Source organism: Columba livia, chromosome 10 (assembly GCF_036013475.1).
Source record: "Columba livia isolate bColLiv1 breed racing homer chromosome 10, bColLiv1.pat.W.v2, whole genome shotgun sequence".
In the NCBI taxonomy this organism is placed as follows: Eukaryota; Metazoa; Chordata; class Aves; order Columbiformes; family Columbidae; genus Columba; species Columba livia.
In genome coordinates, this window is record NC_088611.1 from 22,340,670 (window position 1) to 22,359,770 (window position 19,101).

The window sequence follows — 19,101 nt, forward strand, 5'->3', positions numbered from 1 at the left end:
CTGCGGCGGGGCCAGGGCTGCTCACACCGGCCCCACACCGAGGCCCTCGCTCCCCGTGAACGGGGCCGCAGTGTCACCCCTCCCCAGCCAAAGAGGGACCAGATTTTGGGAGCACTGCAGCTGCTCCGTGCGCCCCCGGATGCGTGTGCACCCACAGCCGAGTGGCCCCGCTGCTCCCTCTGGTCCCGCAGCTCCCCACGGCCATCACTCTCCCCTGCCCGGCTTGTGACAGCCCCAGCAGCCGTTTCCCCGGCTCTGCGGCTGGACAAGCTTCAGGCAGAGCTTTGTGTGCAGCTCCGACTGATTTGCCATTTGCCGAGACAGGCAAAGTGCTCCCGCTTCCCGCGGTGACGATGAGCCCAGGGAAAGGCAGACCGAGAGCATCCCCGTCCACACAAAGTCCCGCTTCCCTCCCAGGCAGCTCAGAGACACGAGTCGTTCACTGGGGTTTGGCATCGACCTCACCAGTTACACAACATACAGCTCTTCCATGCATCTCCTCATCTGTGATCCTGGCTTTTGGCTGTCACACTTTGGCAGCTGACATGTTTGTTTTAGTAAGTCTGAAGGATTCACCAAAGCAGAGAAATAAAAAAGAAACCTCTTTGGTTGAAAACAGATTCAGTCACCCTAAAGGAGGTTCCTGGCCTGACATGGTGCCGGAGCAGCACGCTGCCCCAGGCACAGCGGCGCTGGGGACACAGCCCCACGCTGGGCACGGGACCTCCTGCACCGGCTCGTGTGCGCAGGGACAGGGCAGACCGAAGGATCCATAAGCGAGGATCTAACCGCCACTCCTGCCGCAGCGGGAAGGGAGCAAAGGGAGCTGCTGTGGCGGAACATCCCTCCCGCCGCGCGGGCCACGGGGCTCGGCCAGCCCCCCATCCCGGTGCCGCTCCCCGCGCCGCGCGAGGCGCTCGCGGCCCCTCGGTCCTCACCCGGCACAGCCGCGGCTGCCCCGCCATCAGAACACAAACACACGTGGTGGTAAAGCAAAGAATCCTGTGCGAATGACAGGGATTTCTGAGTCACCCCCAGCTCCCTCCAGCTCTAAAACTTCAGTGATGCCATAGAGCTGGAAACATTTTTGTTTTAAAAATACACACTCTGGAATAATCAAAAGCACAAGCGCTACATAAGGCTAAATTTAATTGCATGTCGGTTTACTGCTGCATCTGAAATAGCTGTTTTTCCAATAAGCTATGTTGAATCCCAGCTTTACGGTCCCCCTGATACAGAGCTCTGGCAAAACGTCAAGTCCAGGCCAGTGTTTTCAGACGGCGCGGTGGCCGCCCGTGAACCCTCGTGTGTGGATGTGGCCCGTGGCAGGCACTGCGAGCTACCAAGCCAGGATATTTTATCTGGCTGCTTTTGCATGGGAAATTCTCTTTATCCTAGAAGTTTTCCCTAGCCCTCGCCCCTGCACTGGGCCTGCAAGAGGCCCCACTTTGGAAAATCACTAAAAATACAGAGATGCGCAGTCCCACGCACACACCTCCCGGAAAAGGCCGATTAGCGCTCCACCAAAACGCTGCTGAATGTCACGGGCTTTAGGTAAGGCTTGGGGATGCATGAAGGGCAGAGAGAATGAGGAGCGTTTCCCCACGTTTCTTTACTATTCACATGAGTAAATCCTCAGGTATGGTAGAAACTCCCCACATTGTTATCCGTTTGGTTATACAGCTTTTCAGAGGAATACACACTCAGAGTAAATATTGTAAAATGCACCATGCTTAAGTCTACAGGTCTCTGGAGGCAAAACATGGAAATAAAAGCAATACACAAAATTATTGGGTCCCAAACACTTATACAAAATTCATTGTGTTAATGAAGTCACTGACCCGTGGTGACACGCTACAGCACGATGCAGCTTTTTTAAGAGGCAGGTAAATACTGCTGCACTCTTAGGCAATTCACACCACCAGTTACACCGTCCAACGGCTGAAAGCGTGCTCCTGGCTGCGGTGCTTTTGTCAAAAAACAACAAAAACCCCACACCAAACCCAAAAGCTCGTCCTCAGGTTGCTGGTGGCAACTAAACTGGTCGTCGGTGCGGGCACGGCTGCTCCGCACCGCGCTGCTCCCTGCCTGCTGCTTTGTTTGGGAAACTATCCTCAAAGCATCACCGGGAGGGAATCGAGCCGGACAAGCTGGATGTACACAGACAGGGAAGAGGGGGGACCACCTGGATGCTGCAGTCTCAAGCTTTAGAAAGCATTTGCAGCAGAAAAAGAATTGACATAGTTCATGCCACCTATCAAGACCATTTCTTCTTTTCCCTTCTTTTTGTTTATGCAGGAACACTGAGCTCACTCAAAGAACTCAATGTTAAGAACCTTTTACACCATGTTCACAGGATTCACATCATTTCCTTAAAGAAATGCCCTGCCTATTGGAACGGTCAGCCTCTGCTCCCACGGCCGCTTTCAGCCGCGCCGAAGCCCCAGCCATGCTCATCCAACTTCTGTAGATTAAGTCTTGAAAAAGAACCTGAACTTGCTGGCATTAAACCAGCTGCCATTTCCACAAGCATTAGCATTAATATTGCAGCACTGCAAGCAAAGGTCCCCAGCAGAGCCTCGGAAGCTGCTCTAGCTCTGCACTGGCTACCAGACACGCAGGGGACGGCACCGCCTGCGCCGGCCCCGCTATCCCGGGATGCAGCACCAACACTCCATCCAAATCCGTCAGCTTAAACCCATTTAAACGAGAGCAGGCTGTGCATCGGGCTGATCCGATAATCCAGGCTGATCCTGTAATCCCCCAAGTCCTGTCTAGGCTGCGACAGACCTTTGCAAGGTAGGTGTCTGTGGGTGTACAGGGGAACACACGTCCTGCCCATCACAGGCGGGACCGGGGGTACCTGTCACGGGGGGACAGGAGCCGCGGGGACAGAGGAGTGACAGCTGCACCAGTCACTTGGCGGGGTGTGTTACAGCCAACACACAGAACCTCCGCAGACAACGTGTAGAACCTCTGCAAACAACATACAGAACCTCTGCAAACAACGTACAGAACCTCTGCAAACAACAAATATAGCCTCTGCAAACAACATACAGAACCTCAATTAACATGCAGACCCTCTGCAAACAACACGTATAACCTCTGCAAATAACAAATACAACCTCTGCAAACAACACGTATAACCTCTACAAACAATGTACAGAACCTCTGCAAACAACATGTATAACCTCTGTAAACAATGTACAGAACCTGTGCAAACAACATGTATAACCTCTGTAAACAATGTACAGAACCTCTGCAAACAACATGTATAACCTCTGTAAACAATGTACAGAACCTGTGCAAACTCTGTCCACACAGCTGCGCGCAGGATCTGAACCCGCCCAGCTGAGGGTTTTGTAGACGGCTCCGTAATGACATTGTTCCTGCTAAAATGTTTCTTGCGTCATCCCATTATGGCCCCAAAGCCCATAAAATCAATGGAGCCTGCACAGACCCTGGGAATAATGAGCTGGCCTGATACAGGATGGTGAAAATATATGTACATATGCTTTTTTAACAAAGCGGCTTCAGTTCCAAGCTTTTGGGAGATTATGTAATAATTTTACTACTTTCACTTGTTTGTTTTTTACTGTATTTCTGTATAACTTCATGCTATTCAGCTGCTCTGGATGCTCTGAAGGAGCAATAAAGAGCCAAACAAACCAGCTGCGGACCCGCGAGTGGAAAGGTGAACGTGTAGCAACAGCGACTTTCACGGCACCTGCAAAACCCAGCAACAAAGCGACATGTTATTGAGCATCGCCTCAGATATTAATTAATATTTCCACACACATACGCGTGACTCATTCATTTAACACCCGGTACCCGAGGCACTAACACGGGGCACAGTTCTGATTGAGCATCACTCTCACCATGCTGCAGGAAAGACAGAGGAGCCAGAATAACACTGAAATACATACATCAGCTTATTTTTATACATATCAATATGTAAATGATACAATTAATGTGCTTATATGTGTAAAGGAAAGCGAATCAGCATTGCTGCTCATCACTACAACAAAATCTGTGCTGGGTGATAGAAAAGGGGCTGCAGTCCTGAGCTAATCAAGCACATATGTGTGTATATATGTGTGTGTGTGAGTACGGAAGTGGGCACCCATCTAGAGACGCCCCAGGGTGGGGGGTGCACCCCATGTCCCTCACACCGAATTGTGCCCCAGGAACGCAGCCAAACGATGGACTAGGGGGCAAGATTGCACTTGGAAAATGAAGCCCAGCTACATTTATGCAAACTGTCCTTCCTCGCTAATTATCGCCCATTTGCAATAATATGTTTACCTTCTCCTTCCTGAAGTCACTCATTTGTCCTTCTCCTCATTTAATTTCAGGTGGTTGATGTTGAGCCAATTCACCAATTTGTCCAAATGGTTCTGGATGCAGGTTCCCGTCTTCATGGCGCTCGCAGCGACTGCTCCACCTCCCGGGTGCGCAAAACCACCATTATTTACCTGTTTCTGAACAGAAAACGACGGGTGTTCGGCTCGCCCGGCCTGCAGCGCGATGAGTCAGCTTGAATTCCTGCACCTGGCTAAGGCTTTCCAGTTCCAAGTGTCTGTTCTGCTGTCCAACGGACTGTCCTTAAACCAAAGGGTCATTTATTAATTACTCCTGCCAGCAAACACGCCACCCTTGGAGCACTGGCCTGAGGCACCAAGGACCTTGCCTGTCCCCTGTCTGTCCCCTGCTCAGCCCCTGCCCATCCCCTGCCTGTCCCCTGCTCATCCTCTGTGTGTCCCCTGCCCATCCCCTGTGTGTCCTCTGCCCATCCCCTGCTCATCCCCTGCCCATCCCCTGTGTGTCCCCTGCTCATCCCCTGCCCGTCCCCTGTGTGTCCCCTGCCCACTGCAGCCCCTCGCAGGGACACGCAGCATCTTGCTGCACATCATCCCTTCAATCGCTGCCTCTGCTCCTCTGTGCTGTGACCTGTGTCCCCAGCCCGTCTGTTCACAAGTCCCTGACTGGTCCCCAGCGGCCCCTTGACTGGTGACGGGGAGCGGAGCTGCCCGAGGGAGCGAGGACAGGACAGCACCCCGAGGACACGGCGTTTCCTGCCCCACTGTTGTTTTTTCCCTTACGTTAGTCAGTTTATGTGAATTTAGGGCTGGTGAGAAACGTGCAGCCAACAGAAAGGAAAAAACAAACCCTGTCCCGGGCCCCCTCTGATGTCCTGCTTACCTGCGCATCGGGCTCGACGTCACACGGACCGCGGTCTGTCCCTGCCCACGTCTCCAGTGGGACCGACTCCAGGGTCCCACGGAGCTTCTCACCCCTTGCAAAGCCACGGGACGAGGTGACACAGCACAGGAGGTGACACAGTGATAAGAGGAGGTGACACAGTGTGGAGGAGGTGACACAGTGACAAGAGAAGGTGACACAGCACGGGAGGTGACCCAGTGCGGGAGGAGGTGATGCACCGATTGCCTGTGAAAGATCCCAAAATAGTTTCTTAATCTCAGAGGTCCGTGAGTGCGTCAGCGCAGACACAACAGGTACATTAAGTGAATACACAATCTCCCGCTTCAGCAAAGATAACCGTTTCACACCGTTAAATGGTGACTTCAACAATAAGTGATATAGAAATATTAACCTCAACAGGTTGTCAGCAAACCAGTTTGATTTACGTCTGCATTTAACATGCCATAGCTGCTCTCTCTTCTGTCACACCAAGTAATTGCTTCGTTATCTTACCGCTCCAGTTATTGTGGCAGCACGGCCCTTTACCTTATTTTCAATGGAAATGCGATTATCTCAGCCACACCAGGTCGCTGATCGAAGACATTGCAGACCCCATGAAGCGTCTCCCCAAGCAGCAACCCAGCTGGTTTGCCATTGTTTGAGAAATCTCGTCACAACATCGTCGCTGCTCTCACGTCGCGGGGTTTGCAGTGTTCCCAACAGTATCGCTGCTCTCACACCGAGGGGTTCGCGGTGTTCCCAACAGCATCGCTGCTCTCACACCAAGGGGTTCGCAGTGTTCCCAACAGCATCGCTGCTCTCACACCAAGGGGTTCGCAGTGTTCCCAACAGCATCGCTGCTTTCACACCAAGGGGTCCGCAGTGTTCCCAACAGTATCGCTGCTCTCACACCGAGGGGTTCGCGGTGTTCCCAACAGCATCGCTGCTCTCACACTGAGGGGTTCGCGGTGTTCCCAACAGTATCGCTGCTCTCACACCAAGGGGTTCGCGGTGTTCCCAACAGTATCGCTGCTCTCACACCGAGGGGTTCGCGGTGTTCCCAACAGCATCGCTGCTCTCACAGTGAGGGGTTCACGGTGTTCCCGGTGGTGCATGGCACAGAGCCGGTAACGCCGCGGTGGATGATGGGGTTGCTCGCCCCACGGCAGCAGCTGACGCCTGCAGGTCCAGGGGTTGCTGGATGCTCCTGTGGTGCAGAGAAACCCAGAGGAGGAACCTTCTGTTCCCAGCACCGGTGCCATAGAGATGCTGTCCCCGGGGCTCGTCACCCTGCGGGCGCTGGCCAAGGGCACCTCCCAGGGATGTCCCAGCTGGTGGGACAGCGTCTTAGCGCTCCAGCTCACTGACTTCCCATCAACCACCAAATGGGCTGCGTTTACGATCCAGGCACCTAGGCTCACCCCGAAACAAACGCAGCTCATTCACATCTTGTTTTGTAAGCGTGTTTAACTGCCCGACACTGAACGAGGCACACGAGATGCGCTGGTGTTTGCTGGGACCTCGGCTTCGAGTCAAGGCTGCGTCAGGAAGCACCAGCCCGTCTCCGTGGGTGCCGCTGAGCTGGTTCGCAGCCCGGAGCAGCGGGTCGCTGGGCTGCGGCGCGGCAGCTCCCGCTTCCAGCTCCCCGCTCCCCCCGGGGCTCGGGCTCAGCGAACGGCTGTTACTCCAGCATTTGAAAACTCTCCCCGGTCTTGCTGGATGAGGAGCACAGTGCCTTGGGAGCTCAGCAGGTAAAGGATGTATCTGCACGAACCCCATCAGTTTTGCAGCAATTACCACCCAATTCATTTTTCTTTTTGAGTAATTACTCCTAATGGTCAGATTAGGTTCACTTTCCCTCATTTCACCACCGAACACAATAAGCCAGATGCCAGGTTGGTAGAAGCTGGAGTAACTCTGCTTGCCCTTGATGGAATTAACTTCAGTTTGCTGTTCAGCGTCCAGACCTGGGGTGACCCTCACATCAAAAGCAAAATGAGTGTTTGCAAAGGGTGTCCCAGGCCGCCTGGGGCAGGGCCACACACCAGCGGCGCGCTGGCCCGGCGGGGCGGCCGCTTCTCCCCCCGAATGCTCCTGGTGACACAAAAGCGGCCGTTTCCCGGCGTGGCCGTTTCCCGGCGCGGCCGTGCCGTCCGTCACCGAGCTCCGGCACAGGAGGCGATCGAGGGGGAGTCTGACTCGCGGGCTTGAAAAACTCCTCCTTGCGCTCCCGACTCCGACCTGCAGCAGCGAAACAAGCTCACCCTCTATGAAATCCCTCCCGAGCTGTGGGGGAAACGCAGTTAAACTTGGGCAAAGCACTTCTGGAGAGCTGAGTCGGCAGCTTTCGGGGCTCTCCACAGCCTGTCAAACACGCCACACAACATTTTTACGGAAAATAAAACATTTTGATAATGACTGCAGTTTTAACATATGAACGGGCTTTAGCAGCATGGAGGGAATGGTTGTTTCCCAACAAGAGCAAAATCGTCCTCCCTCCCACACCCTCCTGCGGCCCCAAACCGTGTCGGGGCCGAGTGGGGCCGGGACCCGCTCTGCTGGGGACGCAGACGGGTTTGGTTTCGGTAGCTGAGTGCTCAGGTCAGACCCGCTGCTGCGTTCGTGTAGGCCAGGCCCATCCAAAGCTGGGCTTTAGCTAAATCATCCACACTTGGGAGCCAGGATCCACGGGAGCCGCACAGATTGCACGGGCAGGGCTGCTCCAGCAGGGCCTTGAGGGGAAAGGCTTTTCCAGGGGACACCGGGTGCTGTCAGCCGGGTTTGGGCTGTACCTGGAGGGGCAGGGACGATCCCACTGGAAATCAAGAGCCCGCTCAAGATCCCAACAGCCGAGGGGCCCCCGCGGCAGAGAAGGCCCTACGAGGGACGGACTGTCACTGTCACCGCCAACACTGACACAACATCTCAAATCCAGCGAGAACAATGGACAACTGTTCATTACTTACAGAGCAGACGTGAAGTTCTGTGAGAAAAAAACATGGTTAAACCTCCCTAAAGATCCTCCCCAAGGAACCACCGTGAATTATTTGCCCAGTGGTAATCAGGAGGTGTAGGAAGTATTTAATGATGCAACTATTCGGAAAATATTTTAAAAGGCTTTTGCGAAGGTTTCCCAGGGCTCCAGCGGCCAGGCCGGCGGTTCTGCGCTGTTCGGGGGCAACATTCTCTTTAATTGCGCTGCTTCGTGACCGCGGTGCTCAGCACGGCGGAGCCGAGGGCGGCGCTCGCACCGCGGGGCTGTGAAATGTTCTCCTTCACCTGTGAGCTGCCGAAGCCCTGGCTGCGGCGGGAGCCGCGGTCACCGCGACGGGGGGTGCAACGGGCTGGGTTTAGACGCACAGCCCACCCACCTGCGTTCTAGAAGTGATGCCCGACCGGCTCCAGAGAACATCACAATGATTCAGAGCATTCGTGCTGGGCAGGAACGGGGCAGCAGGTGCCACTCCGGGCCCCGCTCACCGCAACCGTCTGCCCCGCGCAAAACTCCGCTTCAGTCCCAGAAGCCGGGCTTAGCCCTGAGACTCTGCCTCCGGCTTAGTGCAGAACCACACGGGTGGTTTACGACGATGGAGCGAACGGGAGCGTTGGCAGCTGCTGATCTGCAGCCAGCGCGCAGAGGCAGCTGGCAGCCAGGAGAAATCATAAAGCGGAATTAAGAAACTGATTGTTGATTAGGAGCTCATTTAATCTCACACTCCAGCCTGAAAGAGAAGGTTCCTCAGGGCCTTTCTGGGTGTGCATGCTCACAGGTGCCTAGGAATAGCACCAGTCCCATAGAAATGGTAGCTTTATTGATGTATTTTTATAGCAAAGCAAGCAGACTGTGCTGTAGCCACAGGCCGTTGCAGTTCTGCAGTGAGAACCTCGGCTATCACTTTCTTCCTATAGTCTGTAAGCTTAATTTAACTTCTTTACCACTCCTGATGTTTTCCTGTTTTATAGCTCAGCTTTCCTCATATATCTGCCTTCCCGCAAGTTTGTGCAAAGCATTTTTCTTGTTAGCAGCGCTGTCACTGGCACACTATTATTTGCTGGAAGTTTCAGCTTTTAAATTTACCAGCAATAAAACCTGCGGCAGGACGAAGGATGCAGAGATTTTCCAGGAAGACTCAAATCCACACCTTGTATCAGAGGCGCCCTAAAAAGAAACGTTGCAAACTCAGAGTATTTAGACTAACAATCGAGTTACCCCAGCTTGAGGAGTTACTGTTGACAGGAAACCCCCGTCCTGCACAGGAGGGGCTGTCACTGCTGCCCTGGTGTGCGGCATCCAGAGGTGTAAAGTCTCCAGGAGCTCCTGTTTGGAACACGATGGGCTCGTTAGCAAAGCATTTCACTGCATCCAAAACTGGGCTGAGCTACGGAAACAACATAACTGGGCAAACCGTGCTTGACACGAAGCCTGTGGGAAGGGAGGATAGCGGGAAACGCACAGCAGAACGTTTCAGCCTCGCTGGCAGCGGAGATGAGAAGGTTCCCGAACACCCACCACACTTGCTTTCAGAACAAACCAACCAACACCAGCTGCTGCGTTTTCTCTGCACCTGCTCACCCCACCGGAGTCACGTTTACATCACCCCGGCTGCCCCGTTCTGAACGAGGACGGTGCCCGCTGCCGCGGGCTGAGGAGAGCAGCTCTGGAAGCAGCAGGTGCGGTCCCCGTGACAGCCGCAGCCTGAGCTCGGAAAACACGCAGCCCCCGATCTTAGACTCTGCTTCCCCGGCGATGCTCCCGGTGACAGGCCATGACCAGAGCTCCAGGGCCCGCTGAGAACATTTGGAATACTTTGCATGGCATGTATTTTGCTTACAGGCTGCTCAGGCTTCATTTTCTTTCATTGCTTTTCTGCATTACAAAACTCCATCATTTTCCATGATAAGACTTTCAAATGCTAATATTTGTTTTAAAGCCAGAATACTTCACGTCCAACAACCTTCCAATTTCTATCAAATTTAATGACTTTAAGCTGAAATAATGACACATGCTCATGAGTCAGTTTCCACGGATATATTGAAAACCAAAGCACGTTTCTGTAGTCCAGGACACCCGTCCCTCAGCCCCCCAGCCCCACGGGGGTCCTGCGGGACACGAGGGGAACGCGCGGCCCCAGAGCCGGCTCGAGGCTCCAGCGATTCGCCCCCATCCCAAGGTTAAATGGCCACAGCGCTGCAAGCAAAAGCCACCAGCGTGCCAGGCGGGTTATTTTGAGGCAGTTTGAATGACAGTTGTGCGGAAACGCAGGGTTTATGGAGCACCCAGACACACGGACAGCGGAAGGGCCTCGGCAGCGTGTCCCGCGCTCCCGCCGCAGCCTCAGCTCTTCCTCCGCTTGCTCCGGGGCAGCAGCCGCTCGCTCCCCAGCACCCGCGGCCGACGCGGCTTCCTCTGGTTGGCCCCCGGACCCGCGGAACTGCCCCTGAAAATTCAAACAGAAAAAAGGGGTTTGAAGCTGCTCTAAACACAGCAAGTGCCCCAGGCTGTGCCAACGTGCTGTAAGCAGGCACACTCGTGTAACTGCTGACGGTGCCCAGGAACCGTCCCCTTCGCAGGGACAGGGTCATGGCGCCTGTCCCCGTCACCAGGGACCCGCTGGGGACAGCAAGGAGCAGCACCAACCTTTCACGTTCCTTGTCCATAAACCAGAAGAGGCGCTGGTGCCAGTGAAACCAGGGCGACATCCCAGAGCAGAGGTCGACCTGAACCAGAGTCACCCCAGCGGCAGAGCCACCGAGGGAGGGGACGGGCGCTCTGGTCACCGTTACCCAAGAAGGAAACGTGCAGGACTCCCATCTTCAAACAGGCTCTTTGCCAGAGGCTCTTCTCATTTATGGACAAAGAATTTTCCACTGGGAACTAAAGAAGTGTTTTCCTTTTAGTCAGAGTTAATTTTAAAGGGAAAAAAAGTTAAACTAGCCATATTTAAATTAAGCAGCTAATTTCCATAATAAGCAGCTCAAAATTCCACATAGTGTTGACACAAAAGATATCACTCATCCATCAATAGCTATCACTAATTAAACATTCCTTACAAATGCACTCTTCTTGTACCATTCGCCAGGATGAATCCATCCTGCAGGGACTATTCATTTGGCTTAAACTGGGAATCCACAACTGAAAATAACAATGGAAAACTCTCAAATGCCCAAATCCATGTCTCTGTTGAGTGCCATGAGATAAGTACTAAAAGAGATTTCAGAGATGAGCTCAGCGCCACATTGGAAATGGAGCTGCTGCGTCTGTGAGACCGTAACCTCGTGCGGGAGATCTGTGCACATCCCAGCACGAGCAGGTTCGGTCCGCGCGGGTAACTCGTGCGCATCCAACACGAGCAGGTTCGGTCCCTGCAGTGAACGTGCGCGCATCCAACACGAGCAGGTTCGGTCCGTGCGGGTAACTCGTGCGCATCCAGCACGAGCAGGTTCGGTCCGTGCAGGGAGCACAGCCCTGAGGAGCACAACCAGGAGGGACGATGCACGTGCACGACCCGCCCCGACCTCCCCCAGGATTGCTAGAGAGCTCCCGTGTCCCTTCCCAAAGAGCAGCACCAGCATCGCACCTTCCTCTTTCCCTTCTTTCTGTTATTTCGTTCTAGAGAAGCTGCAAAATACAACCACCTTTGCAGGAACAAATTAGGACACAGAAGGAAGCAGAAATCTCATTTAGTTTGAGGTTCCCTTTGCTGTTTTATCTTCTGCCTGTTCCTAGCTTTGATGCCTAAATTTTCCACAGCAGAGTGGTAATTACCTTATACTCAAAAGTGTTTTAAAACACAAAGCTGAGAACTGGAGCTTCTTTATCACTTGTTTCTCCTATTTTGCAAATATCTGATCATTAACTCCCATAAAAATAAAGCAAGATGGATGATATTTTTCTGGCGTAACTCAGCTTTTAAACAATCTGGGCTGGTTATGAAATGAACCATCTGTCTGTCCCTTGGCCGACGGCTCCTGCATTCCCGGTTGCCAAAGCCAAGCGTTCCTGGCCCGGCCGCGGGACACGGCTCTGCAGCCGCGGGACGAGCGACTCGCGCTAGCGCTGCACGTCAGCTCTACCGACGTCCTTCCGCGCTTGTCAACCTGGCCAAACGTTATCACCCCTCAAACCCACCAGACAAGTGGGGAGTCTGCTGGGTGAAGGGAATCACCGAGGGAACAAGCGATCTTGCTATGGCTACATCCCATAACTCACGTGAGCATCCACTGCTGCTGGGCAGAAACACCCCACTAACAAACTCTAGTATGGGGTTGTTATTGACGTTCCCGCTTCTTGTCCCACCAAGAAACCTGTTGTTCCAGCTCGCCCACGGAGCCACAGCTGCCAGACCCTTGAGCCACAACACGAGATCATCTCCCGCAGCAGACACGGGTCAGCCAACTGGCGTCTCCAGAGTGGCGTCCAGGGAGCACAGGCAAAGAACAGGCAATAATTTGATGGTACCAGCACCAAAATTAGTTGCAAGTCACTGTCTGCTGATAAAGACACGACAGTCCACCCACCCTCTGTGCGGAGGCTGTCGGCTCCAGACTTGCAGACGGCACACACGGCTTGTCCTTCCCCAGTGTTTCTTTGTACAACGCCTTGCACAGCAAGACCCAAATTTTAAATATTACCACTGTAGAACAAAAGGGCAGTTTTGGTTTCAAGAAATAAGACATTAAGCTTTTGAAAACAAGAAAGCGCTCTCCTCTCTTTGAACAGGAGTAAATGGAACAGATGCTGCGGTTCCAGCACATTCAGCTTGACAGAGATGCAGGCGAGACTGACACCAACGTAACTTCAAATACAACAGAAGATCAGATTCTCTTATCTTCCCTCATTCCCTCATTTTTTTCTTTCTTTCTTTTTTTTTTTTAAATATATACTCCAATACCCCTCAGCACAATGATTCTCAACCGGCCATCTGCAGATCCTGGGAGCACCCAGGATTATCTTCCAAGGATCCAAAACCACCAGCCAAACCGTGGAGATCCTCCGAGAACCGACTTCCCAGAGGCGTTCGCTTCTCCCGCAGAACCCGCGGGGGGCTGCGCCAGCTGGACACCACAGGCCCCCGCCAGTCCCAAGGGCTTTTCCACTCGCACCTTCCACTTACCTGCCAGAGGACGCGGAACACGTCTCGGGCTCCTGCAGGTCTCTCAGAATGTCTGAGCTGGAGCTGCGGGGGCAATAAAACAGACAGACATTCTTTAGCAACAGCTGCAGCAAAGTGGGGCTCTGCTTACAAAGGCAGCAGAACCCAGAGACAAGACGGTGTCCACGTGGCACGGGGAACACGAAATAATCCAACCGACAAAAAATAACTTCCACCAACAGCACGTGTGACACCAGATGTGTCCTGAACAGCGACGGAGCCGCATCTGGAGGTATTTTACAGCAGTCACAGAGGCTACCTAAATCGGGGCCTTAGTGAACTCAATTAAAGGGCTGTTATTGCATCAATACTGGAAGAACCCGCGTGTAGACACGTGCACACGTGTACACACACCTGCTGCATTATCTCCAACAGCCCAGTGCTGGCTGCAGATCTCCTCACGTGCTCAAAGTTAAAAACCAAACTGCACAGATGTTTTCACTCTGTATGTTACATAAGAAGAAAATTTTGTCAAATTTCAATAAAAGCTGAATTAAGTGAACACAAACCTCTGGGCAATTATTGCTGACTTGTAACTTGTGCTCAGGCACCGTGATGTGAACTGCTGCAGAGTTCAAGTACCTGCCAGAGTGCAGGGCTGCAGAAACCAACAAGCAAGCTGGAAAATGGGGCTTTCTGGAAACTCTCTCTCAAAAAGGCACCGCTATTGCAGAAATGACACAACAAACCACGTTACACAAACAGCCGGGAGATTTCAGCGTAAACCACGGGACAGCAGCTGGATACCGGTTCTCTTGAATTCACTTTAAAGGTTTTACAACAAAATTAATCCCGTTTACTAGAAGACAGCAAATGTAAACTGCAACAACAGACCCCCAGAGTCACAGCATCACACACAGATACCAGCGCATCGATACGCTTGTTTGAAACACACGTTAAGGAAAACAGCCCCAAAATGCTCATTGTCATGGGACAGATTCCACATGGCAAAGCAGAATCCAGATAATAAGGACAACTCCTCAAGTTTCCAAAAGGTCCAGTTTTCACTGACCCATCCCATGCCAGAGAAGAAAAGTCCTAAGCTCTTATCATGGAATGAATGCACTTAAACTGAAGAAAGCGAACTAAGTAAAAAGAAACAGCTCTCTCATTACGTATGCTGTTTCTTTAAATGTTAGCCTAGGGGGCCCAAAGGCATCACGGAATTTAGCACAGTCGTGCTCATTTCCTCGGTGTTTCTGCCTGTCCAATACCCATCAGCTATCTACCTGCACTGGGGCCGGACGAAGCAAAACAGCTTCCGACTTTATTCAGACTCCAAAACCAAGACGATTTCCCACCAGAGGTTTTCTGTCCTTTTCCTGAATCAAGGTCATGATTCTATTCTAGGATTTCACATATCAGTTCCAGACGAGAACATTTTTATGGCAAAGCCATTAAAGCTGTGGACTAGTGATGTGCAGCGCAATGGGACTAGTGATGCGGAGCACCAGGGTTCTAGGAAAGCTCTATGGATGACTTCATAGCTTTGAAAAATTATCCCTTAGAAGTCCTGTTTTGTTTGGGCGTTTCTCCGTTAGGCACATTTTGCTTCCGTGGTGGGACATCAATCTGTGAAGAGCGCAGATGTGTTTGGTCCACGCTATGACCTCCGTGCATGCTCTGAGGCTTCTTCCAGCAGCTATAAAATTTGTATTTTCTCAATTAAAGTATCAACTTTTTAATAATATCAGTACATCAGTGATGATTGTACAATGTAATTTCTACTACTGACCAACTGCTCCCTTAGCAAATATCGATATGAGATTGACAAAGACAGAAGGTCTTACAAAGGAGAACACAAAAGAATCTCTGATTTACTTGCAGCACCTTTTGACAGAGCAAACACTTCGGCTCTCCGAGGTTGTTTTGTTATATTCTACGTGCTGCTCAAGATCCTCATTCTCTTTTACTCCACGATAACATCGGCTCCATTAGAAGTGCTCTCGCCATGAAAACACAGCACGCACATTCAGACTCCCAAACATATTTCAAGTTTTGACATTTCAATGTGAAAAACTTTTACCCTTGTCAAAGGATATCCTCTTATTATCAGAAATAAAATACAAGCCTCTGAAAATCATTACTCACTACAATAGCACAATGGTACTTAAACCCGCAAAATCAAAATCATTCTTTTTGGATTTGTGCTGTATTTAAGGCACTGTAATTAACAAAAGGTTAACCTCACGGTAACCTGAGAGTGACACAGCACGTCTTTCTCTCGGGCAGTTTGTAGGACTACACCTACTTTCCAGTCCCTGAGAAGGTCGCGGTAACGCCGGCAGGGTGTGACGGCAGGGCTGTCAGCGCTGAGCGCACGGGGCGCACTGAGCTCAACGCACCATCTACAGGGGAACCAAAGAATAACTAAAAACATAGAACAACAATAACAATTAAAAAGCCATATACCAAAAAACGCCACCGCGCTGCTGAACTCCTGGAGCAGCACAGCAGCTGGCTTGTAAGGTTAAGCAAACTGCCCTGTGTTTAAAGAAAAATAAATAAAACCCACAGCACATATACGAACCAGGGGACACGCAAAAAGTAGGAAATCGAATAGAAAATCCCAGAGAGATTCTGCCAAAACAATCGTGTGCACCCTGGTAACTCTGCTCCTGTTCCACAGCGGCCGAGCTGAAGAGTGAACCACGGGAGCTGTTTGGCCTGTTTTTATAACAGAAGCGCACGCTGCAGACCCGCCGGCCCGAGCAGTCTGCGCTCCACTCAGCACGGCTGGGCAAATATTTCCCTTGGAGAGAGAGAATGCACAAGACAAGGAACAAACAGCCCTGCCCGAGCCAGATGTAATGGGAACAAGGGCGCCTTCCAAGCGCATCTGCCAGCCCGGTGCACGGAAGCACATCCAGCTGTTAGTGGCTGCCCCGCGCCGACAGAACAGCCCTGAGCAAAGCCCTCAGCCACCTTCGGCCCGTCGGCTGGGGTACAGCAGCCTGCACGCAGGCCGGGGCGAAGAATCAGGGTTAACTGCCATGTCAAAGGCCCTCAGTAGTGTCATTCCTAACATCATTCACACGCAAAACTGGCAGTGAAACAGAGATTTAATGATACCTTGGATGAGCTAATACGAGCCCTTTCCACCTCCCAAGAGCCCACTTTGTAAGATTAAAACTGCAAATTTTCGAAGGTCCTTAACACCAAAAGGTTAATTTGCAATAAAATTTTTTAAAAAAGTAAAACAAAGTGCTCCTGTTCTTCCTCATTTAAGTTCCAGAAGAAGAGGCAAGCTGAAGGCATTGATTTGTGGAACTAAAGTAACTATCAGAGCTCCAGGGCGACCGCCAGAGCGGGCACGGCGAGGGGCGAGAGCGGGCACGGCGAGGATGCAGCAGCACCATCCGTCATCCGCACACCTGCCAAACGGGACAGCTCTGCAAACCCACAGGAGTTGGGCTCCTGTTGGGCTCGTGTTGGCTCGAGACAGAGCTGAGAGCTGCTGCACAGACAGAGCTGAGAGCTGCCACAGGGACAGAGCCGAGAGCTGCTGCACAGACAGAGCTGAGAGCTGCCACAGGGACAGAGCCGCCACAGGGACAGAGCTGAGAGCTGCTGCACAGACAGAGCTGAGAGCTGCCACAGGGACAGAGCCGAGAGCTGCTGCACAGACAGAGCTGAGAGCTGCCACAGGGACAGAGCCGAGAGCTGCTGCACAGACAGAGCCGCCACGGGGACAGAGCCGAGAGCTGCCACGGGGACAGAGCCACCTGAGGTCCTGCCGCCCCCAGACCTGTCATCAGTCGCCAACCGGAGGGCTGAGGCCTCAGGCACGTAAAACCCGTCTCCAGAACAAAGCCACGGGGCCAGTGTCTTCAGGCAGCATCTTTAGTCCCCACACTGACTGTAAAAAACCCTTTGTGAACCAAGATGACTTCAGAAAAAAATGATTCTGTCAAACTTTTCAACAACCAAATTGTTCTTTTAATAAACGATGTCGAAGCCAAGCACCACTATATTGTTCTTGACCCTCAGGGAACAAGAAGGAAGAGGCACATCCCATGGGCGCAGTGGGTGGCAATGCAGAACTGTCACTCCTCGCTCAGCCGGGACCTCCAGCTGCTTCCTCGGATTAGCTCCCACTTCAGCAACATTATTTTCAAGATTAGCTCTTCCAGATACATATCAAAACCAGTTACTCTGTATTTGTTTTCAATCACTTTTTCACTTTCCCTCCAGAACTGGAGCCACACCGGCAGCACTGCAATAGGATGTGTATGTAAGTATTCCTTGCTGCCATCTCTGACAGGTGAGCAGCGGTGAACAGCTAATTATGATCCATGAAGTAAACATCTTCAACAGATCCAAACACCACCTTCAGGAACTACACAGATCTTAACAGCAGTAACAGCTGAGTTTCCTTCTAATAAAATCATCGTTGAACTATCAAAATCAACTTGAATTATTATATTTAAAGCGCCTTCCTTAATCCTTCATTTTCTGAAACCAAACAATGCGATTTCAGGAAGCAAAACTAAAAGCATGAAGAAAGCAAAGTGAACGGCTGTCAGGAGTTCAAGGTTCGGTGGCATTCTGTTATACCACTGACTGCAAATAACGGGTCATTTCAACTCTATTTCTTACAGCAATACTCAACTCAAAGAGCTATTCAAAGACTTGGACTATATCACATTTTGGACCTCTCTAAAGAAAACCTCCAACAGAAGGGAAGATGATGCAGTGGCAGAGAAACACCAAAGGTTCTCCTGGTTCCACAGACATTCCACTCACTGTTCCCGTATCAAAAGGAACATTTACACTATCACCCCTCTGTCGAGCCATTACCGAATTATTAGGTGAATTCTCAATGTATTTCAGCTCCACCCCTCAAGGAACTGAATGGCCAGAAACATGAAGGAGAATGAATCATTATCCCCAGCTCAGGAACACATCCTTTGATGTAGGAGAGAGACAGAGATGGACACAGAGACAGAGATGGACATAGAGACAGAGATGGACATAGAGACAGACAGAGATGGACACAGAGACAGATCGCTTGCGGTTACTGGCAAAGTTTTCCCACGTTTGGTCTGACGCGGCCCAGCCCAGGGAGAAGAGGCTCCTCTCCACTAACCTGCTTGTTGACCCGGACGACAGGGAGAGCGCAGGAGAGACCGACCTCGGCCGCTCCGAGGACCCGCGCTCGCTCCCGCTGCCGCCAGGAGCTTCTGCCTCGAGCGCGGGGGCTGCCCCGAGGCCCGCGGCCGCGGGACGCTCTTCCGCACGTCCTGCCGAGGACAAAGGCAGAGATTAGCGAGAACGACAAAGCAAAATGCTGTTGTTTCCGATTTGACAGCCTGGAGACAGATTTTAAGAAAAAACAAAGTTATTAATATTTAAATACCAATGCCTCGTTCCCACTTACTTGCTTCCCAAAACTCTCAGAGTTTCAAAGGTTTAATTTCTTTTCCAGAACAGTAATCAGAGTGTGCAGGAGCTGCACAATCTTTGGATTTAGCTACAGTTTGCCCTTTCCCTTCCACCAAAGTGCATCATTAAATACCAGGAGCAGGCTTTTGCCTGTTGAAAACAACGGGCTGATCTCAGCGAGCCAGTTGTCCAGTTAATGAAACGTAACTGGGAGGTGACCGGGCTGAGAACACAACAGACAAACACAGGAATCCACAGCAGCTGAGCCCCCCAGAGAGCACAGAAACCCACGTTTCAGAGTCTGTGACCCCATGATCTAACAACACATTGCTGCTGCCTCTGCTCGAGAAGAGGGACAGGA

The 19,101-nt window shown here is 51.8% G+C and overlaps 1 protein-coding gene across 1 annotated transcript in view; it reads right to left on the reverse strand.

The window, feature by feature from the left end:
* Positions 1 to 10,216: 10,216 nt before the first annotated feature.
* The window catches only part of RAD18 (RAD18 E3 ubiquitin protein ligase), a 33,303-nt gene continuing 24,418 nt past the window's right edge, over positions 10,217 to 19,101 (reverse strand). Inside the window, exons 11-13 of the mRNA XM_065075834.1 lie at positions 18,445 to 18,598; positions 13,317 to 13,379; positions 10,217 to 10,640 (exon numbers count right to left, since the gene is read on the reverse strand). Coding sequence (XP_064931906.1) covers positions 10,538 to 10,640; positions 13,317 to 13,379; positions 18,445 to 18,598 — 320 coding nt within the window. The 3' untranslated portion in view covers positions 10,217 to 10,537. The remainder of the gene's footprint in view (positions 10,641 to 13,316; positions 13,380 to 18,444; positions 18,599 to 19,101) is intronic.